Source organism: Chrysochloris asiatica, unplaced genomic scaffold, assembly GCF_000296735.1.
Source record: "Chrysochloris asiatica unplaced genomic scaffold, ChrAsi1.0 scaffold00004, whole genome shotgun sequence".
Classification (NCBI taxonomy): domain Eukaryota; kingdom Metazoa; phylum Chordata; class Mammalia; order Afrosoricida; family Chrysochloridae; genus Chrysochloris; species Chrysochloris asiatica.
In genome coordinates, this window is record NW_006408522.1 from 26,005,375 (window position 1) to 26,029,978 (window position 24,604).

General features: G+C 39.5%; 1 protein-coding gene across 1 annotated transcript in view; it reads left to right on the plus strand.

The window, feature by feature from the left end:
• Positions 1–24,604, plus strand: part of FBN1 (fibrillin 1) — a 321,082-nt gene that overhangs the window by 263,871 nt on the left and 32,607 nt on the right. The window contains exons 38-49 of the mRNA XM_006831678.1: positions 1,470–1,538; positions 1,633–1,758; positions 2,890–3,012; positions 3,669–3,827; positions 6,146–6,217; positions 8,756–8,881; positions 12,146–12,268; positions 17,158–17,283; positions 18,966–19,082; positions 20,310–20,438; positions 21,201–21,320; positions 23,933–24,058. Of these exons, the coding sequence (XP_006831741.1) occupies positions 1,470–1,538; positions 1,633–1,758; positions 2,890–3,012; positions 3,669–3,827; positions 6,146–6,217; positions 8,756–8,881; positions 12,146–12,268; positions 17,158–17,283; positions 18,966–19,082; positions 20,310–20,438; positions 21,201–21,320; positions 23,933–24,058 (1,416 nt within the window). The remainder of the gene's footprint in view (positions 1–1,469; positions 1,539–1,632; positions 1,759–2,889; positions 3,013–3,668; positions 3,828–6,145; positions 6,218–8,755; positions 8,882–12,145; positions 12,269–17,157; positions 17,284–18,965; positions 19,083–20,309; positions 20,439–21,200; positions 21,321–23,932; positions 24,059–24,604) is intronic.

A 24,604-nucleotide genomic window follows, 5' to 3' on the forward strand; every position in this document is an offset into this window, starting at 1 on the left:
GCACATAACCCTTCTCTTTCCATGAGTCTAGAGTCCTCAGCTGCTCTCTCTCCATACCATCACCTCTGCCTCCATTTCTGATGTCACTGCTACTCTGGTTAGCATACCACGTTCCACTCATGCTCTTCCCTCTTGATGGGCCTAGGGTCCTCTGTTCCTGGAATGTAAGATTAACTATTCCCCTCTTTTTGTAACACATCTTCTACCTTTACAGTTGCGACAATCACAATTAGTCATGATAACAGTTACTATTAAATCAAAAGTATCCTATCCCCATTTCCTTTCCCCAGACCCATCTAGACAAGATGAAAACTATTCAGTGGGGATTCTACCTTCCTCCCCTCACTCTGAAACTAAAATCTCTCTTGAAAACTTGTAAACCAGACACTTGGTGCCTTTATGTCCTCCACTTCTTTTTAGGTAGCCAATGTCTAATTTGCCTGTCACTATCAGCCCTGTGTACTGAGGGGATAGGCTTGATCCTTGATGTGAAGACTCCTTCCCTCTCGGTTGGTATCTTGAGCAACTACTTCCATCAGCAGCGGTTAAGTTTATCAAATTGTAGCAATTTACACTTTCTCCTATATCAAATTTATTTATCTTGCTCTAGCCGAGTTCTGATCATCAAACCATTCAAGCTAGGTTAAATGGGTACTATTTGCAGGTTTGGGCATTCTTGCTTACCTCCTGCTACTTCATATCAGTTGCATGCTTTACTCTCAGCTCTAGTCCCCAGTGGCTAAGTCAATTTCACTTCTTTTTGAGTGCAAAGCAGATAGCATGGTTTTGAAGAGGATTTTCCAGGCTAGATTATGGATACGACGGCACTTAACAACAACAACAATTGTCTACCTACCTTGTGTACCAAAGTGAAGGAGAGGCAATTAATTAGGCAAAAAAGAAAAGGTAAATTATTCCATTTTTATGGAATCAAAGGAAATGGTAGCAGGTAGTTTTTGAAAACCAATGGAGTCTATGATGCCATTGGTAGAATCAGAGAGGCAAGAAAGATCGCTAGTCATTAGGGAGAGAAGTGAGAACCAAGAGAGAACAATTTTCCGTAAAGCTCTTTGGGGAAAGCATTGGTGAGAGAGGGAACTCCCAAGGAAACCTGCAATTCCCAAAAAGTAAGTATAAGTGAAAGAAATCACGAAAAATGAGTTTATTAGAAAAGGGAGATATTCAACAAGAAATAATGATGAGGAATAAAATAGTTCACAAGACTTTAAGGCCTAGAGAATAAGTGGAGGTTCAAAGACCGAGGGTTGTTGTTTTGTGTCTGGCAGTAAGAGTAAAAGCCATTGGAAAATTACAAGACTACACCAAGATGTTGCTTCACATGTGTGGGATGTCTGCTCAAGGTCCCTGAACCTGAATATTTTTCATTGACTATGTTAGCATTTCTCATGAGGATATAATTTCTGGAAATTTTAATTTGTAAGAACTCAATTTGATTTTTGTTTTAATAGCTGAGTACAAAATTCTTTGTCCTGGAGGAGAAGGCTTTAGACCAAACCCTATCACCGTTATATTGGAAGGTAATTTTGTTTTCTTTATATTAAAGTGTACACATTTTGAACCTTCTTGTGTTTATTTATAATGAAAAAAAATGCTATGTTTTCATTTGGGTAGATATTGATGAGTGCCAGGAACTCCCAGGGCTGTGCCAAGGGGGGAAATGCATCAACACCTTCGGTAGCTTCCAGTGCCGCTGTCCAACCGGTTACTACCTGAATGAAGACACTCGAGTGTGTGATGGTAAATGGCTTGCCTTCACATTTTAAGAACTGATCTCACAAGTCAGCATGCAGCTGCCAGGAAACCTGGAGAATTGAACAATATAGCATGAAAGTATAAACATATAAACATGAACATAGCCAGGTCAGATTGTCACACATGTAGCAGATTGTACTAATGTTCCTAAGATGATATCATTTCCAAAACCTCTAAAATTTCCTCTTTTTCCTAAGAAAAAGAAAAAGGTTTGTTTCATTTATGCCCAAAAAAGAGTTTTTCATATTCTTTAGACACTCCATTTTTTGTTAGAGAAGCACAAGTCTCATTTCAGAAACTTCTATATTATGGACAGTCCAGTCTCCTCTTCCTCCTGTCTTTCACCACACATCATGTGTACGAACATATTAAATGAACTTCTCTTAGCAGACTCTTTGACTTCATGATGTCAGTGTTGGCTCTTGTGCATGTGTTACTGGAAACACGTAGAACTGATGTCTTCCAGGTTTCAAAGCACTTGGGCCATAGACCAAGGAGAGGAGGTGGTTTTCACCTATACACAGGAGTCACATGAGTGGTTAGGGATGCACCCCCTAGGCTCTCGGCATGACTCATTAGGTGAAATAGACAATGACATCATCATTGAGAATTAGTTGAGCATTCCTGTGAAAGTTGCACAGAATTCTAAGATCCAAGGAGTAGAATCAAGCCCCTTTGTTTAAAAATTGGGCAGGGCGTGGTGAAATACCTGCCTGCATGTTACCTCAGAGAGGCAGGTTCCTGGTGCCACATGTGGAGGGCTTTAGGGTACATCATATTCTTCCATGGACTTTTTATGGAATAAATGGCTGTCTTTCTTAGACGAATTTTGAGAATTATAATTTTTTGCACGTTTCCATCTCTACCTATCTTTGAGGATGTTAAAAGGTCTCATTGAGTAGAAACTCTTGAAAGGAGATAAGAATTTGTTTTCTAAAATCTTTTCTGTATAGATCAGGGACACTATGAATTAAACATACATTTTTCTTATCATGTTTCAAACTACCATGTAGATGTTTCTCCTTAGTTGTCAACATTTATATTGACAGGGAGTGGCAGGCCATCCTAAAGAGTGAAGCTGTTGAAGTTAGATACCATTTTCTCTTTGTATTGTAGATGTGAATGAATGCGATACTCCTGGAATCTGTGGTCCAGGAACCTGTTATAACTCTGTTGGCAACTACACCTGTATTTGTCCTCCAGACTATATGCAAGTGAATGGGGGTAACAATTGCATGGGTAAGTCCAAGATTTTCACAATAATGATGTTTGGTCCTCTTTTAAAAAGTGAAAACAGAAACTAAACCTTAACAAGTCCAGCAATTAGTCCTTAGTATCATTACCCATCAAACTGGATCTTGCCAGCCCTTTACTGTCTTTGTGAGAGCTCCCTACTTATAAGCCATAAGCTTGGCATTTTTTCACCATCTGGTGTGGGTGGTTAGAGTTTTCTTGAAAATGTAATGTCAAAAAATCACAAACAATGGTTTAAAGTACTTCTTTTGTTTGACTTTTGGGGTGGATCTTTATACAGTTATATTTACAGCACTGACCTACAGTATTAAAGCATCATGAGTCGGAAATGAGAAACTTATTGCCAAATACAAATAGCAGTGGAGAATTGTTACTAGGCAACTGGGCAGAGAGTCATTGAAAGCTTCTTAATGCTAAAGCTTTATAATGACTTATTTTGTGTCACCTAAATGCCAGGGAATACATTTCTTAATGTTGTAGCAGCATAGGCAGCTAGAAAATTGTATAGGAAAGGACTGTTTTTGCCCTGAGTAAAGTTATGTGGTAGGAGATCCTTGAATTTAATAAAAGAAACTCACTTTTGAGTGTTTCCTTAGACATCTGTTGTGACTTTTCACCACATTACCAATCCTCCCCTCTAGATATGAGAAGAAGCTTGTGCTACAGAAACTATTATGCTGACAACCAGACCTGTGATGGAGAATTGTTGTTTAATATGACCAAGAAGATGTGCTGTTGTTCCTACAACATTGGCCGGGCCTGGAATAAGCCCTGTGAACAATGTCCCATCCCAAGCACTGGTGAGTTTTGGTTTCACCTTTACCAAAACTACAGATTGATCCATTAGGTATGAAACTTTGGGAAGTCGGTGTCATTGAAGGAAGAGGAGGGGCATTGTTTATCTTCCTAAGAAAAAGGTGATCTAACTCACAAAGGCACATATTGAAATTCACGGCTGATCCTGCTCCTTCCAAGTGAAAAATGAATCACAGAATGCACTTTTAATGTATGCACTAACTCATTCCGCAGATTAATAGACTCGAGGTATCACAAAAATATAAATAGAGTTATCATTACTATGGAGTTCACCATTAGGAAACCTATAAGATGAAGCAGTGAACCATTATTGCTATATTTTTACTTATTTATATCTACTCTAGAAAGCTCTGGTAGTGTAGTGGTTACAAATCGGGCTGTGAACCAGAAAGTCAGCAGTTCGAAACTACCAGCTGTTGTGCGGGAGAAAGATGAGGCTTTCTGCTCCCGTAAAGATTTACAGCCTCGGAAACCCTGTATAAGGTCACTATGAGTCGGAACCGAGTCCACGGCACTGAACAACTATATCTACTCTAGTCCCACAAAGATTTTAAGGCAGTTTTATGAAGATGCAAGTGTAGAGGAGGAAATCAGTATAAAGTCAATGCAACCATAGATAAGAAAGTTGGAGCAAAGAGTGAGGATAGGACACCAAATCCAAGCTGGAATATCTGCACACTTGCCAGAGAGGAGCAATAATTTTGGCTCCAATCATTCCAGCAGCCCAAATACAAATGGAGACATGATCAAGTAGAAGATTCTTAATAAACATAAGTTTAACTCAACAGTGAAGGAAAGCACAACTCTTGATATTGAGACCTGAGAGAAATTTCTTCTTATAACCTCACATTGTTGTTATTGTTGTTAAGTGCCATTGAGTTGGTTCCAACTCATGGTGGCCCTGCATAGTGTTTCCAAGGAGAAGATGGTGGGTTTGAACCACTGACTATATGGTTAACCATCCAGTGCTTATCCTACATCACCACAGCAGATTCTTATATATTCATGTTGTTGCTGTTGTTAAGTACTGTTGAGTAGATTCCAACTCATAGTGACCTTGTACAGGGTTTCTGAAGAGCAGCTGGTGGGGTTGAACCACCAGCCTTGTGGTTCAAGAGAAGAAAAGTTAATGTGTTTTTTCAAAGTTCAATTTAAATGAAAGGAAGACTTTCATACATTCTTCTTGTATCATACCCAGACCAGAACAGTAAACCCACTGCCACCAAGCTGATTCTGAGGTATAGCAACCCTATCCAGAGTTTCCCAGACTGTAAATCTTTACAAAGGCAGAAAGCCTCATTTTTCTCCTGCAGACCAGCTGGTGGGTTTGGACTATTGACCTTTAAATTAGCATCATCATATATGATGATGAAATCATGTCGTAATGTGGTGCTATGGGATAAAGTACTGGACCACAAGGTCGGTTTGAACCACAAGGTCGGTGGTTCAAACTCACCAGCCACTCCTTAGAAACCCTATACAGGGTTGCTATGAATCAGAAGTGACTCGACGGCACTTCACAACAACAACAACATCATGTAAGATGCTGCTTAAACCATTCTGTGGTACCTATCTCATTCTTCTCAGTGATGTAAAATATCAGATGTATGGCTTAGTGCTGCTTGAAAATGCGTTTTTATGTACAATTCTAATGTGTTCGCTGCAACATAAAATTATACACAGAAAAATTAAATTTTGAAGTATTCGATTTTACAAAGATAGGTAGAAGTTCTGGAATTTTCTTTTTCATCCTAACGTTGTTGTTGTTGTTGTTGTTAAGTCTAGTCAATCCATTTCTGACTCAGCGACCTTTTACAGTATTTCGAAGAAACAGCTGGTGAGTTTGAACCACCGACCTTGTAGTTCAAACTGACTTTGTGATCCAGTGCTTATCCTACAGCACCACACCAGGACACCTAATGGGTTAATTGAACTCTTAAATCCTTTAATGCAGAGTAGAGAGAGCCACAGTGGCCATGTCCTTGGTCCACACTGAGCAATGTCCACATAGAAGCTCAAAGTCCTACAGGCAAGTCCATGCAGCATGAGTGGAGCGTGGTTTGGAGACCTCTCCGCTGCCCCCTGATTAGCACATCCACATGAGGTCACTTTCCTCCAGTGTTTGCCATAAGGACAACATCACAACATCTGGAGGGATTTCCAGATAAACTTTTTCCTTTAAATGCTTCTAAATACTATATATATAGTGCAATGAAACTTTTGAAAATGTTCATAAAGTAATTTCTTTCAGATTGATTATTGCTTTTTACTGACCTTTGTCCTCCTCCACCCCGCTTTGCAGATGAATTTGCTACTCTCTGTGGGAGTCAAAGGCCAGGCTTCGTCATTGACATTTACACAGGTTTACCCGTTGGTGAGTTATGATGGCATTGTTGGAACTTTCTGTTTTTGCCTTTGTGTTAGGAAAAGGGAATACATACCATTGTTTGTTCAGCTTGATTTTTTTTTTTTTTACTCTTAGAAGGAATAATTATTAAACAATGCCACTTAGTTTTATTGAAACATTGATTCTTACTTTGAAATGCACACCCTGTTTATCTCAGCCTAACTGACAGCATTTGTTGCTGATGGTTAAGAGGACTGGAAAGCTTTCTACAGAATCGCAGTCTCCCAACCTTAGGCACTACAAGAGAGAGATTCTGGGACCAGGGCCAGCTGACAATTGATTTGACTGTAATTCCCAATCTTTCCCTCTGACTAACAAATGAGTTTAATGGGACTTTTCACACCAATCCTTATGAGTAGGTTGTTCACAAAAAATCCTAGCTGTGGCTCAATTTTTATTTCACATGAAATCTCCTCAGGTCTTCTGCTTTTAGAATTTCAGATGTGTAATACAAAAATATTTTCAATCTAAGGTCCCATCTGGTAACTGGGGCAGAGGCCACTACATAGTGGAGATGTGCAAAATTCATAAATGCTGCACAGTGTTCAGCCAATGTAGGCTATGCCTTTGTGGTTTAAAACCAAATAGCACAGAAGTAGATGGAAAGCTATTGCATTCTCAGAGTTTTTCCCTAGTGTGATTTATGTGCATCCTTAGATGCCCTCTTATGTCTGAGCAATTGTGTCTAGTAGCAAACATCACCACTTGCTTTGTTCCACCGTATTTCTAATAAGTAAACTGAAATCCACATCAGCCTTTCCAATGACCTTGTTTAAGAAAACAAGTGTCTGGTCCAGCAGTCAGCCTGGCTACCTTAGTGCCAAATCCATATGGCTCCACAGTCTAGTCAACGTCCAAAGAAACTTCATGGTTTGGAAAGAAAAACTGCTAAATGACGTTGGCATGAAACACCCGCGTTATTTTTCCTTTCCCAAAGCAGATCTTTAAATCTCCCTAGAATCTCTCTGATCCAAAGATAAGAGACCTGTAATATTCCTGGTTCTCCGTGGATGGATGTACCCCAGAGATGTCTGCCCTCCAATATTGGCAGTAAGCAGTGATGGGAAGCAACATTAGCATCATCTACCAGTAGAGGTGGAAATGCTCTCAGACATCATCTAGTACAATTGAGGAGACAGAGATTCAGACAAAGGAAAGGACTCAGCCAAGGTCACCTAACTAATTAATAACAGAACTGGGACCAGAATCCAGTCCGTACTAATACTTCGCTTTGCCTCTAGCTCTTGAAAACTGGAAATGTGATGTTTAGCAATATACTTATTATTACCAGATTCCACCATGACAAAATACTTAGATGACTGAAGAACTTTGTTATATTTAAGCTTTATACTCTCCTTCTGAAAGGTCTTAAAATTGTTGGCTGTGGAGTCCATTCTAATGGGGTTAAAACTATAGCATGTTTATTAATCTTGTCTTAAAATATAAACTTCTCCAAGTTGAAGTTCAAATAAAATCCAGACAGGAAAGGAAAATATAATTCTTAATATATCCTTTTGCTATTTTATGCCTAACCTGCCTAGAAATTTAACTTATCCTGTTATTGTTCAACTTGATAATAAAACACATGACTTAAATTTAAAACAAATGGAGTCGTCTATTTCATAGTTCAGCCCACTCTAAAAGAATGGCATCTGAATTTTTGTTAGTTTGCTGCTACACAGTTGTGATGTTACTTCCCAGAACTTTGTAACAGAAGGAATTCAATAAGTATGAAAAATCTAAAAACATATTTGATTATCTTCAAAATAATATACCTTTTGGGATTCTAAGCTGTGTTTGCATTAAATAGATCCGTTTTCCTTTGAACAAAATGAAGTTCTTTAGAAAGGGTCCTAAAATTAATCTGTGACCTATCACATTTCTCCCTTAAAACAGGTTGGTTTTAGAATGTGATTCTTCTGAAATTGCAGCAGCTCTAGTAGGCTCCACTTCAGTGTATGGCCCTCTCCTAACAGCTATGCAGAGTTTTGGGTAGGGACTCCTGAAACTATAACACCTGAAAGAACATAACTGCATTGGCCCAAAACTATCACACTGGAAACACCTGTGTTGTAGATGAACGCTTTACTTCTGAGGTGTTTCGTCAAACTGTACCAAGGCATTGATGGAGGAGACCTCTAGGAGTACAAGCACTTTGATAATGATCTTGGGAATATTTTATGACTGTGATATGGAAAAACACAAGAGGCAGGATGGTGTGTTAGCAGATTCCTAGTCTCAGATCCTTACCTATCTCTTCTTGGCAACTTGGATACAAAGTCAGACAGACACCTGAGTGTCTGGAAGGTGACTTCATCATCTCACTCTGCTATTCATTGATGTCACCCCACTCGCAGCACCACAAACACACACACACACACACACACACTCACTCACACTTATGTAGAACACTAAGTGAGTTAGAAGCAGTTGGCTTTTCACCCAGTTTACCTGCACAGGGATTCTCTGTGGTGCTGGCACTCACATATGGCTGCTCTGTTCTAGATATTGACGAATGCCGGGAGATCCCAGGAGTCTGTGAAAATGGAGTGTGTATCAACATGGTTGGCAGCTTCAGATGTGAATGTCCAGTGGGATTTTTCTATAATGACAAGTTGCTAGTTTGTGAGGGTAAGTGGTGTCTAACCCAGAAATGAATCAACTGATGAACTAGCTGACCATACACATGTGGCAAATTTCACAACAGTGAGATTTCAGAAACACTGATGAAGGATAGAAATACTGATGAAGGATGTGGTATAGAACGACATGAAACATCATGTCAAAAAGTTCATTGACTCCCAGTGGAAAAACCAGGATGTTCATTCCCTACCCCACCCAACACCCCTACATAATGTTTTAGATTTCCCAGCTGATATGAAAACGCTTTGAATTCCTGGGGGTGTCACGTAGATGGCTTTTGTTCCACTTACTTGAAAGCAAACATGAATGGTAGGCAGTCATCTTTCGTTGAATCTCAAAATCAGAGCTCTCTTCCAAACAGAGACTTTGCTACTCCCAAGTAAAAACAAGGTTAATGCAAATATTCCAAACGCATGAGATAATTCCAAATGGCATGAGCAGCAGATTTGATTTTATATGAAGAATGTTGGCCTGGAAGTAAATGGTACTTTTTTTGTTTTCAAATTGCCCTCCCGTTGCCATGTGTGTGCACTGAGTCTGAGCCTTCCTCCTAGCACTTGATCATTTCCCTACATCTGGGGAAGATAGTGTTCTTTTACATTTTAGTTAAAAGGACCGTTCTGGTTGTTAAATATAGCATGTACCCTATGAGAGCTGGAAGATTTTTCTATTTCATACTTAAACCTGGAGCCTCTAGCAAAGGTATTGTTCACATTAGAAAGATTTCTTATCTCTTAGAACTAGACAGCTAAAGTTGGGTCCCAAGGGCTCTCTTCTGGACACTCGGCTGCCCATCTCAGGGCTCCTTCTGACCACAGCCTGGCTTGGTTATGCCTCCCCTCTGGAATGGGATCTGGGGCCAGATCCTAGGGTCTTGCTTCCTTAGGGTGGGCCACCTTCAGGACACTAGCTACTGGTGCCCTGGCCTCAGCCCCCTGTGACTCAACAGGCAGCATCCTGTCCCCCTTGACCCCACTCCAGCCCCATTCCTCTCTGCCCTGTCACCAACAGCTTGGGGGGGACAACTCTTTCTCTCCCTTCCTGGGTGGTAAAATACTATACAATGCAAGCTTCCTTGCTAGGTGCTCATGGGTTCCAGCGTTCAGTACTGCCTGTCATATGTCATGAATACACAAAGTAATCTGATAGATTTTTTTACTCTTGTTGTAAAGGCAAACCACTGGATAATGAGGTAGCCAATAAGTGAGGAGTAGGTATAGTCCTAACCACGCAACTGTTCAATTCTCCCCACTCAGGCTTTGGTTGTTACTATGGTCAAGTCATCACATGACATCCCTGCCCCTGGTCTGCTCCTAGGATTGGTGGGAGTATAGTGATTTGGAACCTTCCTAGGGAAACAGACGGTTCACACTTTGGCCCCAGTCCCCGTGCTTTGGGAGACATCAAGAATCTGCTGAATGGATAGGAAGCATGGCATGGGAGAGAAGAAGGGACCCCATGGCAGATGACACTATAGTGCAAAGATTGGCTGCACTCCTCACAGCCATCATCTTCCTCCTTTCACACATGCCTCAGGATCCCAGCCACCTTCTCTTCCACTCAGAGACATCTCCCCTTCTCTTCCACTCAGAGACCCTTCTGATGGCCACTTTACCCAGGTACTTACAGGTACCTAAGCAGTATCCCTTGGCCAGAGCTGATAGACAAGGCCAACCATGACTACCAAGTCAACCCAGACTGTGCTACTCACATGAGGCTGAAAACATGCCTCTGCACCAATATAAGGTGATTTGCTTTCAGGATTCCATTCAGTAGATATTGAGATCACTAAGTGTTCCAAGTTTGGGTTTCCCTTTTAAAGACTATTCATCTTCAGGGTGAATGTTTAATCCAGGGGCTGCTGCTTTTCTGCACACTCTTAGCTCTCAGAATCAGCCACTGAAGGCTGATAGAATCCATGCCTCAGCAATACTGAAATTGGAATAAGTTCCAGAAGGGAGTTAGAGAGCGCCCCTAACTGCCTCTGTTCTGTCCGAGTATGTGCATAATCAAATGTTAGTCTGATGGGTCACAGAAATACTTATCTATGACTCCATTTGGCTTCTCCAATGAAGTGAGCCACCCTCAATGTGTTTCGGTACTCCCTTCCCATCTAGTGAGTGAGAGGGTGCTGGGCCCATGGTAACCTGAAGCAGGCTTACTTCTGCTCTTGTATCTGTTGGCAGAGAGATGCAACCCACCCCACATTAGACAGGAACTCCTACAGGCAGAAGGAGTGGTCCTAAGGTTTTTCCCTCTGTAGAAGCACACACTGTAAGTGGCATCTGTGAAACCTTGGTCGGTGTATTTGCCGCCCCCTTGTGGGAACGTCTTGGCAGATCCGATCCAACTTCTTTGTAAACCTAGCTCCAGCACTGAAGACCACCCTCACCTGTAGTACAGGCTAACTCCCTGTACTGAACTCAGCCTGAATCCAATTGTTTCAATGGAACCGTGATTTGCGCTGTGGAATAGCCTGAACTATGCAGTAACTTTTGGTTTGTCATGAATTAAAGTTGATATTAGTCTCAGGTTTAAAAACAAAGGAAAAAAAGGTTGGCAAACCACTTTATGAGCAGTGTTCAACTTCTGGAGCATACAATATATCCATTTTATGCTTTTCTTCAGCGTTCAGAGTTGGATTGGTTTTGCTAGTTTTATGCACAGCTTCCCATAGTATATTCTTTGGTATGGCTGCCATGTTGCTACAATTTAGGTAGGAGCTTCCTCGACAGCCCTGCTATTTCACACCTGTTCCATGGGCCAGGGTTACCAGCATAACTTGGGAGTTTGTTAGAAATGCAGGATTCCAGGTCTCTTCCCAGCTGTACTGAGGCGGAATTGCCACATTAACAGGCTTCCAAGTGATTCTTACATACATTAAAGTTTGAGAGGCTCTGCTCTAGAGACCTTGTCATCTTCTAGACAAAAGGAGCCTCCCTGAGTTATAAAATCCTGGATCTTTTTGCCAGTCCAGGTTAAGACTCTCTATCATATCACTCTATACACATATCAAGTATTGAGTTTTCTTTTCTAAAGAAGATTCAAGCATCACTAGAGCCTGAATGTGTTCATAAATCCAGTACTCATATTGATGGAAATATTAATAAAGTAGAGCATTTAGAAAATGAGCTTCCAGTCTTTTATTGTCTTTTTAATAGAACAGATCAGAATAAGAAGACATACACTATTTTTGCATGCCTTGAGAGCAGATTCTGTTCTCCTTTGGATTTGACCATCTTCTGCTCGTAGATATTGACGAATGTCAGAACGGCCCAGTGTGTCAACGTAATGCTGAGTGCGTCAACACTGCAGGCAGCTACCGTTGTGACTGTAAGCCTGGCTACCGCCTCACCTCCACCGGGCAGTGCAATGGTACGTACTTCACCCCTGGTGGCTATGTCTGCTGGAGAGGTCTCTTCTGACTAGGTTGGAGCATACACAAATTAAGATTTAGATGTCTGGGTTCTGATAACAGAATGGGACGAGGGTACAAATGCTGAAACCTCTAAGTGCTATTCAAAACAGAAATGAATCATGTTCATACATGATTTGATATTTGCCTATCAATTGCCCCTTCCCAGAAATGTTCCACCACCACCATTCCACACACACATGAAGCACTGATGGGTCAGTGGTAGAATTCTCACCTTCCATGGACTGCTAACCACCACGAGATTGGTGATTCAAGCCCACCAGCCGCTCCTCAGAAATCTTATACAGGGTCACTATGAGTCGGAAGTGACTCAACAGCATCACGTCAAGGGCTGGCAGTACTCGTCTATCTGTAGAAGCTTCCATGTTGCTATGATGCTGAACAGGTTTCAGTGAAGCTTCCAGACCAAGACAAACTAGGAAGATCCTAAGTCTGCCTTTGAAAATCAGCCAATGAAAGCCCTATGAATCACAACACAACCATGTCCAATCTGCAACCAGTCATGGGGTTACCATTGGACTGGGTAGCATTTTGTTGTATTGTACATGGGGTCACCAAGAGTCAGGTCCAACTTGACAGCTAACAACAGCAACAACACACATCCTACACACATACTCCCCAAATCAATATTTAGGACCAATTGTTTCCTTCACTTGTCAGGCAAGTGAAGTTGTCATTATCTCAGCCACAGGTTCCGAATCTAAATTGTTGAAGATTTTCTGAGCTGGTTTAGAACGGCCAATTTAACAGAGACAGCAGTAGTGTTTTCTTTCACCTAAAGCTCTGATAGCATATGGGTTACGAATCGGGCTGCGAACTGCAAGGGCAGCAGTTCGAAACTCCCAGCTGTTCTGCAAGAGAAAGATGATGTGTTCTGCTCCCGTAAAGATTTACAGCCTCGGAAACCCTGTACAGGGTTGCTATGAGTCAGAACCGAGTCCACGGCACACAATCACCACCACCAAGTAGTTTACTGATGAAAGATTATTCACTGAGGGCAGCAAATATTAACAGCTTTCTGTTAGCTCATAAATCACCTGCCACAAATCAGAAACTCTGTCCACTGAGGGTTAAATGTTCTGGTCATTTTTGTCAGGGATGTTGTTGTTGTTGTTACGTGCCATGGAGTCGGATCTGATTCATAGCGACCCTGTACAGGGTTTCCAAGGCTGTAAATCTTTACAGGAGCAGAAAACCTCTTCTTTCTCCCATGGAAAGAAGAGGTTAGCAGCCTGATTTGTAACCACTACACTACCAGAGCTCCTTTGTCAGGGGTGTAGTAGAAGTAAAAAGGATGGGGGTGTGAGCAACTTCAATCTGATGGTATCTTGTAGCTACTGTTATCAAAATGAAAATACTTGGTGTTTCAGCCAGCAGCAAAATAATACCTCGGTTGAATTAAATCTTAGCTTTGAGTAATTATAAACCATTGTATATTTAGCCAGAGTGTGTTATTTTGCCTAGCGCTCATTTTGCAGGGAGTTTCTTGGATATTTTATGCATTTGTGAATGAAACAACGCAAGGTCACATGATCAGGTTTTCCTTGGATTTCCTTGCTCACCGGTTGATTAAGTTGTAGGAAGTATATTGCTCTCTGTAGGGCATTTCACATTATTTTATGAGACCTTGGTGGGAAGAGGGTGTAAGAGCAGAACAAAAAATCACTTTGAGTACCAAGACTTGTTTTGTTGAGCTTAAAGGAACATGTGTAAGTATTTAGCATTTTGTCCACAGAGCTGTTGTCCATTTATTTTTAAAAATGGACAGGAAGCGTAGTGGAGATGTCTCTGATATGAACTACAGTACCCTAGGGCAACTAGGCATTGACACCATTTCCCTGCATTTTACTCTGAAATTACATTTCTTTGAAATTTGATGAAATGATTCTCATCAAAATAAAGAATTGTTGATAATATAGAATGTGTCTTTTCACACCACTTCATACTCTGGCAAGGAGGAAAGAACTACTTATACACCAACAATGAGAAGTGAAGACATGGCTTGCTAGCGATTAAACCCTTTCATATTTTCTTGCAGTAATATTAATCTGTATAAAACAGGTCAAGCATTACCACCAATAATTTTGGGCAGTGCTATTTGTAATCAAAATCTCCATTTTCCCCATTCACTGAAATCCTCATAAACGGGGAACCGACTTGAGTTTTGTAACTGGTCAGCCTCTAGGGTTGAAGACTCCTCTCTGAAAATGACTTCATTTACATCTTTCTTTTGATTTTTTTTTTTTCCATGTCTTTAAATGATATCCTCCCATACTATGCACTTTCAGACATGTTGCAAAATATTTCCCTCCCCCTATATTTAAGATGAGAAGAGCCAAAACTTTCTCTCCATCCTGAGAGTTTTATTTGAACTCATAAAATACATCTTTTGAAACCTCAAATCGCAGCACATTGTTGCTGAGAGGTTGGAGAGAACAGTATGGCAATGAGGTCAGGAGGCGAGTTTGACCTCAGGACCTGGACAGTGAGAGCAGATCCCACCCCGTTTTGAAATGCCTTGCCAAGCTGAAGACAAGGGATAGGTTCTTCCCAGCCCTTATGTGTGGTCTCCTTTCTCTCAGTTGAATCAACCTCAGACGTCATCTCCTAAGAGTTATGACAGGAACCTAGTTTTCTGGTTTCTATCAAAACAAAGTAAGAATTTCACAATTAAATTCTCAAAAATTTTATGGTTTCCCAGTAAAACTTCAAAGACTCTGGTGTTTCATTTTTCTTTTTCTTTTTTTAAACCATCATGAAATCAGCAGTGGGGTGGGAGGAGGAGGGAGAATCCTAGCTGGGAATCCCTTCCTAAGAAGATGCTGGGAATCCCTTCCTAAGAAGATCTTTAGCAATCCCCAAGGCCCAGACATGGTCTCCTGCATACTGTCAAATCCAATACTATATGAAGGTGTCAAGATTTGGACCAACTGCAGTAGACCCTAAGGAGCTCTGGTAGCGTAGTGGTTACAAGTCAGGCTATTAACCTCACGGTCAGCAGTTTGAAACTGCCATTGGTTCCGTGGGAGAAAGATGAGGCTTTCTGCTCCTGTAAAGATTTACAGCCTCGGAAACCCTGTACAGGGTCACTATGAGTCGTAATCAACTCCATGACACATAGCCACCACCACCACCACCGCAGTAGACCCTAAGACATCCTTTATCAAGATCAGCTCCCTTCCCTGAGGCTGGAAATAGAAGTACATTTCCTCTGCCTGTCTTAGGGAATAGTTTACTGATTTTAAATCCATTTTCTCAAATCAAAATTTTCTTCATTGTTAGGTTAACTAAATATTTCCACATAGGATGACAATAGTTCCTGATCTGCTCTCTCACTCTGTCCCATCCTAATGATTTACTCAACCTCACTTGGGACTGTTAAAAGATCTAGTGATTCACTAGCTCTAGATGTCCTATATAATGGAAAGAGCTAGTTACAAGAATAGCAGTCAGGGAATATGGAGGAGATATTTGCCTCTCTGGCATGGGCAAGATTGCTCTGTACATCTACCAGTGGCCACTTTTAATTGCTGTTTTCTCAGAAGACAGGGCAAGCAAATCGCAAGTTGAGAGATTATTCAACCAAGAGGAGGGTACTGCTGTTCCCTACAACATCTACAACAATAATGGCCTTCTGCTATTGGCTCTCTCATGTGACACAGAGGAAAATCAGAGTGGTTCAATGTTTAACATGTATTGAGTGCATTCAGAATATTCACTTAGAGATAAAACTAGGCATGTAATCTGGTCATTTGTGGACACATGCATGAAGTTCTGCCCCGAGATAACCAGATTTCAGGAGAGCAGTACAGGTTCAGTTGGTGATAAGTGTAATTTGGAGCTTTAAGATGGTCAGAAGCAAGGTGAGAGGTCTTTCCTTTGAACAAACATGAATGGAAAGAAAGAACAGCATTAGGGTTATCAGCTACTAAAAGAAGCCACGTGCAGACATTACAACTTGATTTGGAAGGAACCAAAGGTCATAGGTATAAGACAAAATAATGAACTGAAGGGACCATGTGGGCTGTCCTTTAAGAAAACACATCTTAACAATAGGATTTGTTTGACTTTGATATAAATTTCCAAGGGAAGCCATGAAGACTCCAGGACTTAATGTACCAAATCTAGACTCAACAAAATACTGTAGTTAATTCCACATTATGATGCTGCATATGAAAATAATCAAATAGAAAACTTTTCCCAGCTTGGGGGTCCCCCCCCCCCATTCTATGAAGGGGCTTCAAAAGTTTGTGGGAAAATTCATCCAGGAACTTTTGAAGCCCCCTCATAATTCTAAATTCTCACGTCTTTCAGAACATGTTTTTTATTAACTTTTTAGGTATGTATATAGACTCTTTTTTTCAAGGAAATGGCTCACAAAGTTGTAGAGATGGGAGAGTCCCAAGTCTGGGTCAGATGAACCAAGATCGACAGACAGCAGGAAAGCAGGTTCTGCAGGTAGACAAGGTTGGCAGGCAGGCAGGTCTGGCAGGTAGTAGAGCAGGCCACTGGCTCAAGTCCAAAGAACTGGAGGCCAGAGGATGAGTCAAATGCAAGCTCCAGACCTGGCAGAAAGCCCCAAACATGTTTTTAATACTGCCGTAGTTTACATAATTTGTGTATTGTTAATTTAATCAAAATATACCCAGTAAATGGGAGCAAATTTTCACCAATTTTGAGAAAAAAAGAAATAAAGCACCAGTGCTTATTTTACTAGGTTTGTTTAGAACCAGGATTTATCCTGAGTACAATAACTGCAAGTAAGTTATTCAATTGGGTTTTTCCTTCTAACCTTACACTTACATGCTGAAGATGTTTTTATTTACAGATCGCAATGAATGCCAAGAAATCCCCAACATATGCAGTCATGGACAGTGTATTGACACAGTTGGAAGCTTTTACTGTCTTTGCCACACTGGCTTTAAAACAAATGCTGATCAGACCATGTGTTTGGGTGAGTATATGATTATCATTTCAGTGTTTCTTCATATCCCATTGAAAAATTTATTTGCATCTGAAGATAGTTTGAATTCTATAAGTCTCTCTGTTATTTACAAGATAGAAGCACAGGCAAGTTTACAACGTTAACATCTGCTGCACATCAGCTTTTCCAATGTGAACATAATAAACTCACTTCTTGATGCTCCTCCTGTAACTGTCAGTTAAAAAAAAAAAAAGTTTTACTAAGAAAGAAATATAGTGAGGTCAAAATTTTAATTTTTTATGAATATTAAAGCTTATTAGTCTCATATAATACTTAACATAAAATGTAGGTATACCTTATCGTACCTTGAAACAAATGTTTAGAGTATTGAGTATGAGCACTTTTTGAAAATAGTCTATAATTTGTACCAATTCCTCAAAGACAAATTTGCATTAATTTTTTTTTTCAAATGAATCATTTTCCTAGAGGGAAAAGCTTAGGATTTAAAATCTCTCCTTTGGTTTCAGTACTCAATCAAAGTACTGATCTAGAATAAACTTCAAAAATGTAATGTATTATTTTCTCCCTCGCCTTCCTTCTTTTTTCTGTTTTAAAGAAATATCTTTTAAATTTTGGGGGGATCTTTAAGAACCTGAATCAGTTTCACTATTGCAAAGAGAACAATCAATAAATGAATGTTTAAAGTGTTTGCCTTTGGCAGTAACAGGGTTCATCTGCTAGGGAACAATCTTATAAAATTTCATTTTCTCCAGAGGAGATAACAAGTTTTAAATTAAAGGAACAAAATCAGTCCTGCTCATCACTTTGGAGGTAACCCCTTGATCATCATGAAACTCTACCCACCATTCTCCTCCTACCATCTGAATTATACAAAACCCTCCCCCTGCCCCATCAAAGAACTTCACAAGTCGCTATCAACTTTTATTTCTTTACATTTTTGTTTCTTCCTTACTATGATATATACACCTACTCTTTATAAGAAACATGCTAGTTATTATGGGGAGATGCAAAGACATATAAGATGTCAATATATAACTTTATGAAATTGCCAAAGAGAAAAGACATAGACCAGTGAAAAGACAAAAAGGTATGAGAAAAACTAAATTAAGCGCCATCCTGCAGAATTGTGTATTCGAGTAGGAGAAATCACCATTGACTGGCATGGTCATATGTTTTGAGGGGTGGATTGGAAAAAGGGAAAAGAAGGCTCAACTAGGTGAGTTAGAGAGCTGAGCTCTTTTGTTGCTGATTGTGGGGTAATGTCAGGTGAGTTGCTGCTTTTTTGGTAAATTGGAGCAAGAATCTTAAAAACTGAAGTTTGCCAAAGGTGGCAGCAGATCAAGACCCAGATGCACACAGAATTTTTTCCATTTTCAAGTGAAAATATTTGAGAGAAAGTGGCAAGGGCAGAGAATTCTACAAGCAAATAGAATAAATTAGTTTTTGTCCAGTTCTCATGTCCTTAACTTGCCTCCTTTCACATGCTAACCAAAGAAAGGATTTACTCCCAAGGCTTAGACTTGCTTCTTGCTGGTTGCTCACCGGGAGCTATCATTGACAGAGCGATATCAAGAAATTATAAGTCTATGTGGGAGAGATTTTGTGAGCCCCCAGATGTCCTTTATCCTTTGATAAACACCTTTTTTCTTCCATTAATAATTATGTTTCTCTATGACCTTTATTCCTACTAGACATAAATGAGTGTGAAAAAGATGCCTGTGGGAACGGAACTTGCCGAAACACAATCGGTTCCTTCAACTGCCGCTGCAATCATGGTTTCATACTTTCTCACAACAATGACTGCATAGGTGCGTGTTATATACGATGATGGAACAGGGATAGTGCGTCACCAAAGGAAGCCCATTCCGTTCATTCCTTCGTAATGAGCATCACCTCCATTGTGCAAGCTGTCTTTCTTTATTGCATGCCATCCTATGCATGAGAATTGGTTGAAGGACTCATCAATTACAGTATGTCAATTTAGTGTCAAGGACAGGAACTACATCCATTCCTTCTATTGAAATGCTCATTCACAGCTATAATTTTTATGTTGACTTTGCTATAAATTAAGTAAATTTCAAAATATACATAACAGTTTTAAAACATGTAATTCTTCATAGAGAAATTAAATAACTCAGAAATTATGTGGGGCTACTTGTCCTGGTGTGGCTCTGTGGGATAAAGCACTGGACCGCAAAGTCAGTTTGAACCACAAGGTCGGCAGTTTAACTAACCAGCCGCTCCTTGAAAACCCTATACAAGGTCGCTATGAGTCAGAACCAACTTAACAGCACCTAACAACAACACTTGTCTATATATACTACCACTTCTGTTAAAAATACAAATTATTGAATCTATAAAATTCCCCCTATGGGACTGCTTTTATTTATAGTTGGAATGATGAACCAAATCTTATATTATGCCAGAGATTATTTCATAGACTTCTAATTGCAAGAATACTTAACAGTACCCACCATTAATTTTCTACTAGTCATTCATTTTTAGTTTTTAGAAATAAAATTTAAAGCAAGATCAACATGAAACTGATTTAAAAAGTTAATGAATTTGTCATTCTTTAGTTAATATAATTATGTAATAGCATTAAATTTTGATTGATGGGTAAAGTTAACCATTTGTATGAGACCAAAAGATCAACATTTACTCGAAAGCAAAGATAAGAATATTAAAGGAGCAGGAAAACTATAGTACTGTAAATGGAACACCCAGAACACAAAAACACATTGTGAAAAATGTAACCAATGTCATTGAACAATTTGTTTGGAAATTGTCAAATGGGAACCTAGCTTGCTGTGTAAGCTTTCATTAAAAAAACACAGTAGTTTTTGTTGTTGTTGTTGTTATTTTTAAAGCTAGGTCTGTTGTTAGAAACTAGATCTTTATTGGAATTGTTAATATTTATGAGCCAGAAAAAGCCACTAAAATTCAGAATAAGTATTTTTCCCTTTAACGGTTTTGGTCACTGCTGGGATTATGACATTTTCTTTGTAATATGTAAAAGGATATTTTCTTGGCAGATGTCGATGAATGTGCCACTGGAAATGGGAACCTTTGCAGGAATGGCCAGTGCATCAATTTAGTGGGGACTTTCCGGTGTCAGTGTAATGAAGGTTATGAGGTGGTTCCGGATGGGAGGACCTGTGTGGGTGAGTACAATGTTGTAAAGACCTGCCACACAACGCTCCAGAGACCACTCAAACAGTCAGGCAGCCTCCTTCTCTAACTTTCCTTCATGAAGCTTGGAGTGAAAAAAAAAAAAAAAATTCAGTAGAATTACATTAATCTCACCTTTTAAAACTTTGTTTTAATTATATATATGTCTGTGTGTGTGTGCTTCTGTGTATGTATGTGTGTGTGTATGTGTATGTGTGTGTATATATATATTACATATATATAGCTGTATATATTTCAAAAGTACATATGTTTCCTTTTACCTTTTAAAAGCAACTTACTATACTCACTGACAGAAGAGTTTATTTTTATAAAACAGTGGTCATTTCCTGTTATATATGCTTTCTTCAAAATATCTTTGAAATTATGAAACAAAGTATAGTATTTGCTGATTGTAAAACTGATGATCTTGTCTATAAACCTTCACTCAATTCACTATAAAAAGTTTTTTTTTCAATTTTTTTAAGTTAGTACTGATAAAATCTTTTTGATACCCAATGACATTTCAGACGCTACACATTTCTGGAAATATTTAATTTGTTGTAAGTAAAATAAAATATAGCTGTTATATTGCCCAGAAACCCAGGAAGGCTTATTTTTATTGGCTCTTCTGTTTTTCTCCATGGTAGAATTTTACAGATGTTATTCCATTTTATATGTTTCTTTGATTTGATTTGTTTCTTTGGATTTTAATTGTTTGTGGGAACTACTTCCTTCTCTTTCTCTTTTCCTTGCAGATATCAATGAATGCCTCTTAGAACCCGGGAAGTGTGCACCAGGCACCTGTCAGAACTTGGATGGGTCCTTTAGGTGCATTTGTCCGCCTGGGTACAGTCTACAGAATGACAAGTGTGAAGGTACGAGAGCTCTCGATATTTGGGTGAAAAAAGCAGTATCAGTCACTGCGCTAAAATCACAGCTTTTTGAGATGGTGTCTTAACTTTGGAGTACTTTCTCAGAAACAAATCTAAAGGCAGAAAGTGTGGCTTAATGACCTCATCCTTAGATGGAGAGGCAAGAATATCTGATTTTTGGTGCTAATCGCTACTAAAGCTATTTTGCATATGAGTGGTTATATGACTCTTTGCCAGTGTATTTTTATATATCTTGTAAAAATGCTGGATCTCACTTCCAGAATTCTTGACTTACATGTTTTCAAATGTCACTGCGTTGTAGCTAAAAACAGTTCCCTGGTTCCAGTCGAAAATTTTTAAATGACCATATTCAAGATTTGATTAATATGGCAGTATAGTCTGCCTGTATTGTTTTTTCCTACCTATACATTGATAGAAATGAGTCACTACCAAGTAGATTCTCCACAAATTTTATGGGACTACATTCCTTTAATATCAGTACAACTGTCATTGCATTAAATGAATGACATTAATTGCCAGCACTTTCTAAGTAACCTTTAAAACATTTCTGCATCTAATCCGTAATGAGTGAGAATTTCCCCCTATTTTAATATTGCCAGTGAAAAAACTGTTAGTATATATCCAATTTAAATATACTCAAGTGGCAATAATATTTTATATAGAAGCAGTTTATCAAAATAAGGCCTAAATGCAAAGTATTAAAAGATTTATTTTAGTTTTATTAAGGATTGGCCTTATTCACATTGTGATGGATGCCCAATCCCCTAAAATGAACCAATTGGAGGTACATAGACATCAAAACAACTTCCCAAATAGCCAATAAATGTAACCATGCTGTGATCTCTGTCCCTACTCTTAATGAGTTGGCACTCTGGGCTAATTTCTATCATTAGATAAAGAATCATAACAACAGCCCCAAAGAAAAATTGGGTATTTTTTACAGTAGATGACATTTGTCTTAAAATGTTGGCAGTGGGAGTAGAGGGAGTGTAGAGATGGAGTAATTCAATTAGCTGCCACTAAGATTCATGAATAAACCACAGAAACATGACACAATTCTAAATGCAGTCTAATAGCACAGAGTGATGAATAGGCTGATTTTGCTATTCATCAGAAAGATAATCGCTTTGCATTACACATTCTAGACTGGAGCTCTAGTAGTGTTGTTGTTGTTATGTGCCATAGAGTCGTTTCCGACCCATAGCGACCCTGTACAGGGTTTCCGAGGGTGTAAATCTTTACAGGAGTAGAAAGCCTCATCTTTCTCCCGCGGTGCAGCTGGTAGATCGGGCTGCGAACCTTAAGGTCAGCGGTTCGAAACTACCAGCCGCTCCGCGGGAGAAAGATGAGGCTTTCTACTCCCGTAAAGATTTACACCCTAGGAAACCCTGTACAGGGTCGCTATGGGTCGGAACCGACTCGATGGCGCTTAACAACAACAACATTTGTAAAACTAAATCAAGATACTGGAGTTAATATCTTAACTTCCCCTCAGTTGGACCTTTAATGATTCTTAAAGGTAAATTGCGGCATATGATATATAGTTAGTTACAGTTACCCAAGCTGTTCAAAACTTCATAGCAGAACCACACTTTACCAACTCTTGTGGCACTGTAGGATCAGCACTGGACTGCAAACCACAAGGTCAGAAGTTCAAACCTACCAGCTGCTCCTTGGAAACCCTATGCAGGGTCAGTGTGAGTCTAAACTGACTCAATGGCACTTAATAACAACAATAAGATGTATTAAAACTCATACATTGTTGTTGTTGTTGTTAAGTACCGTTGAGTTGGTTCCAACCCATAGCGACCCTGTATAGGGTTTCTGAGGAGCAGCTGTTGGGCTTGAACTGCAGGCCTCCCATGTCCAGTGGACTTTGCAGTCCAATGCATTAACCAACAGCACCACTCATACCATTATTGTAATGGATCAAATTCTTATTATCGGTATGATGAAAAACAACAACAACCCTGTACAAGGAAATTATTTTTATGTTTTAAGATAAATTATCCTGTAGATGAGAGTTAGGAGTTTCATCTTCTCTGATATCTTATTCATTGCCTGATACTTATTTTTATGAATAACAGTATCCTTGTAAAATCCATCATTTTGGGGAGCTAGCATGGAGTATTGAGCAAAGCACAGGATAGTGTGGACGGAAACAACTATGTGGTTCTCAGTAAGTGGCTCACTGTCCACAGGGTAGGATCTTAGCGCTTCCACTTACTATAAAATGCTAAAGTGAGACTATGGTATTCTCTCTTTTTCCTAATTTAGGGTAGTATCAAATTACTGCTACTTTTCTAATTAGCCAAACAACTCAATCCAGGTAAGAGGGGTTTCTCATAGGACCCCTTAGAACAAAGATTCTATTGCTACACCAAGAGCTGTCAAAACTAGCTTTTTAAAAGGCTTCACAACCTAGCAGTCCAGCTCCCCTACACTATAATAGAGGGAAATATAATTAATACCCTCACAAGTGAAAGTGTTTGGAAGCTTAGTCGCTCTTTGTACTAGCACATTTTACCTGTGGTATCTGAGGGTGTCTCTATTGTGTTTTGACTTTGTCTGACAAAACTTGTTAATTCTTTCAGATATTGATGAGTGTGTTGAAGAGCCAGAAATCTGTGCCTTAGGCACATGCAGTAACACTGAAGGCAGCTTCAAATGTCTTTGTCCAGAAGGCTTCTCCTTGTCCTCCACTGGAAGGAGATGCCAAGGTAAGTGCCTTTGAAGGCTTTCGACTTACATTACGCTGTGTGTATTTGTTGTGGTTTTATTTTAAAACAGGCTAACCTCTGATGCTTTGTGAAAGGGAAGAGGGAGAGTTTTCATTCACCCAGAGGTCTAATGATTCCCATATGTCAGAGGGTTCATTTTGACTTTTACTCATCCATCAAGCTATGGTTGTTATACAACAACTTTCCTGGCACTTAAACTTCTTTCCCTCCTTAAGAACACAGATGCTGATAAGTCAGCTAGTGGGGGATCCAGTTCAGCTACAGCTTCTCTGTCTTGCAAGAGGCTACCTATATAAATATGGACCCAAAACTTCTAGACAGAAAAATGAAAATCAGCCTATGCATGCTCAGGATATGGTACCCCTCACTTAAAAGTTTGCTAAGAAAACAGAAAAATAAACTGACCAGGATTTTCTCTGGGCCCTATTGTTTGCAAGGGTAATACTTGACAGTGTTTCAGTAAGAATTTCCAAGGGCTTGCTAGCTTGACGTTCAAGAAAAAAAAAATTAACAGGGAGCTTGAAT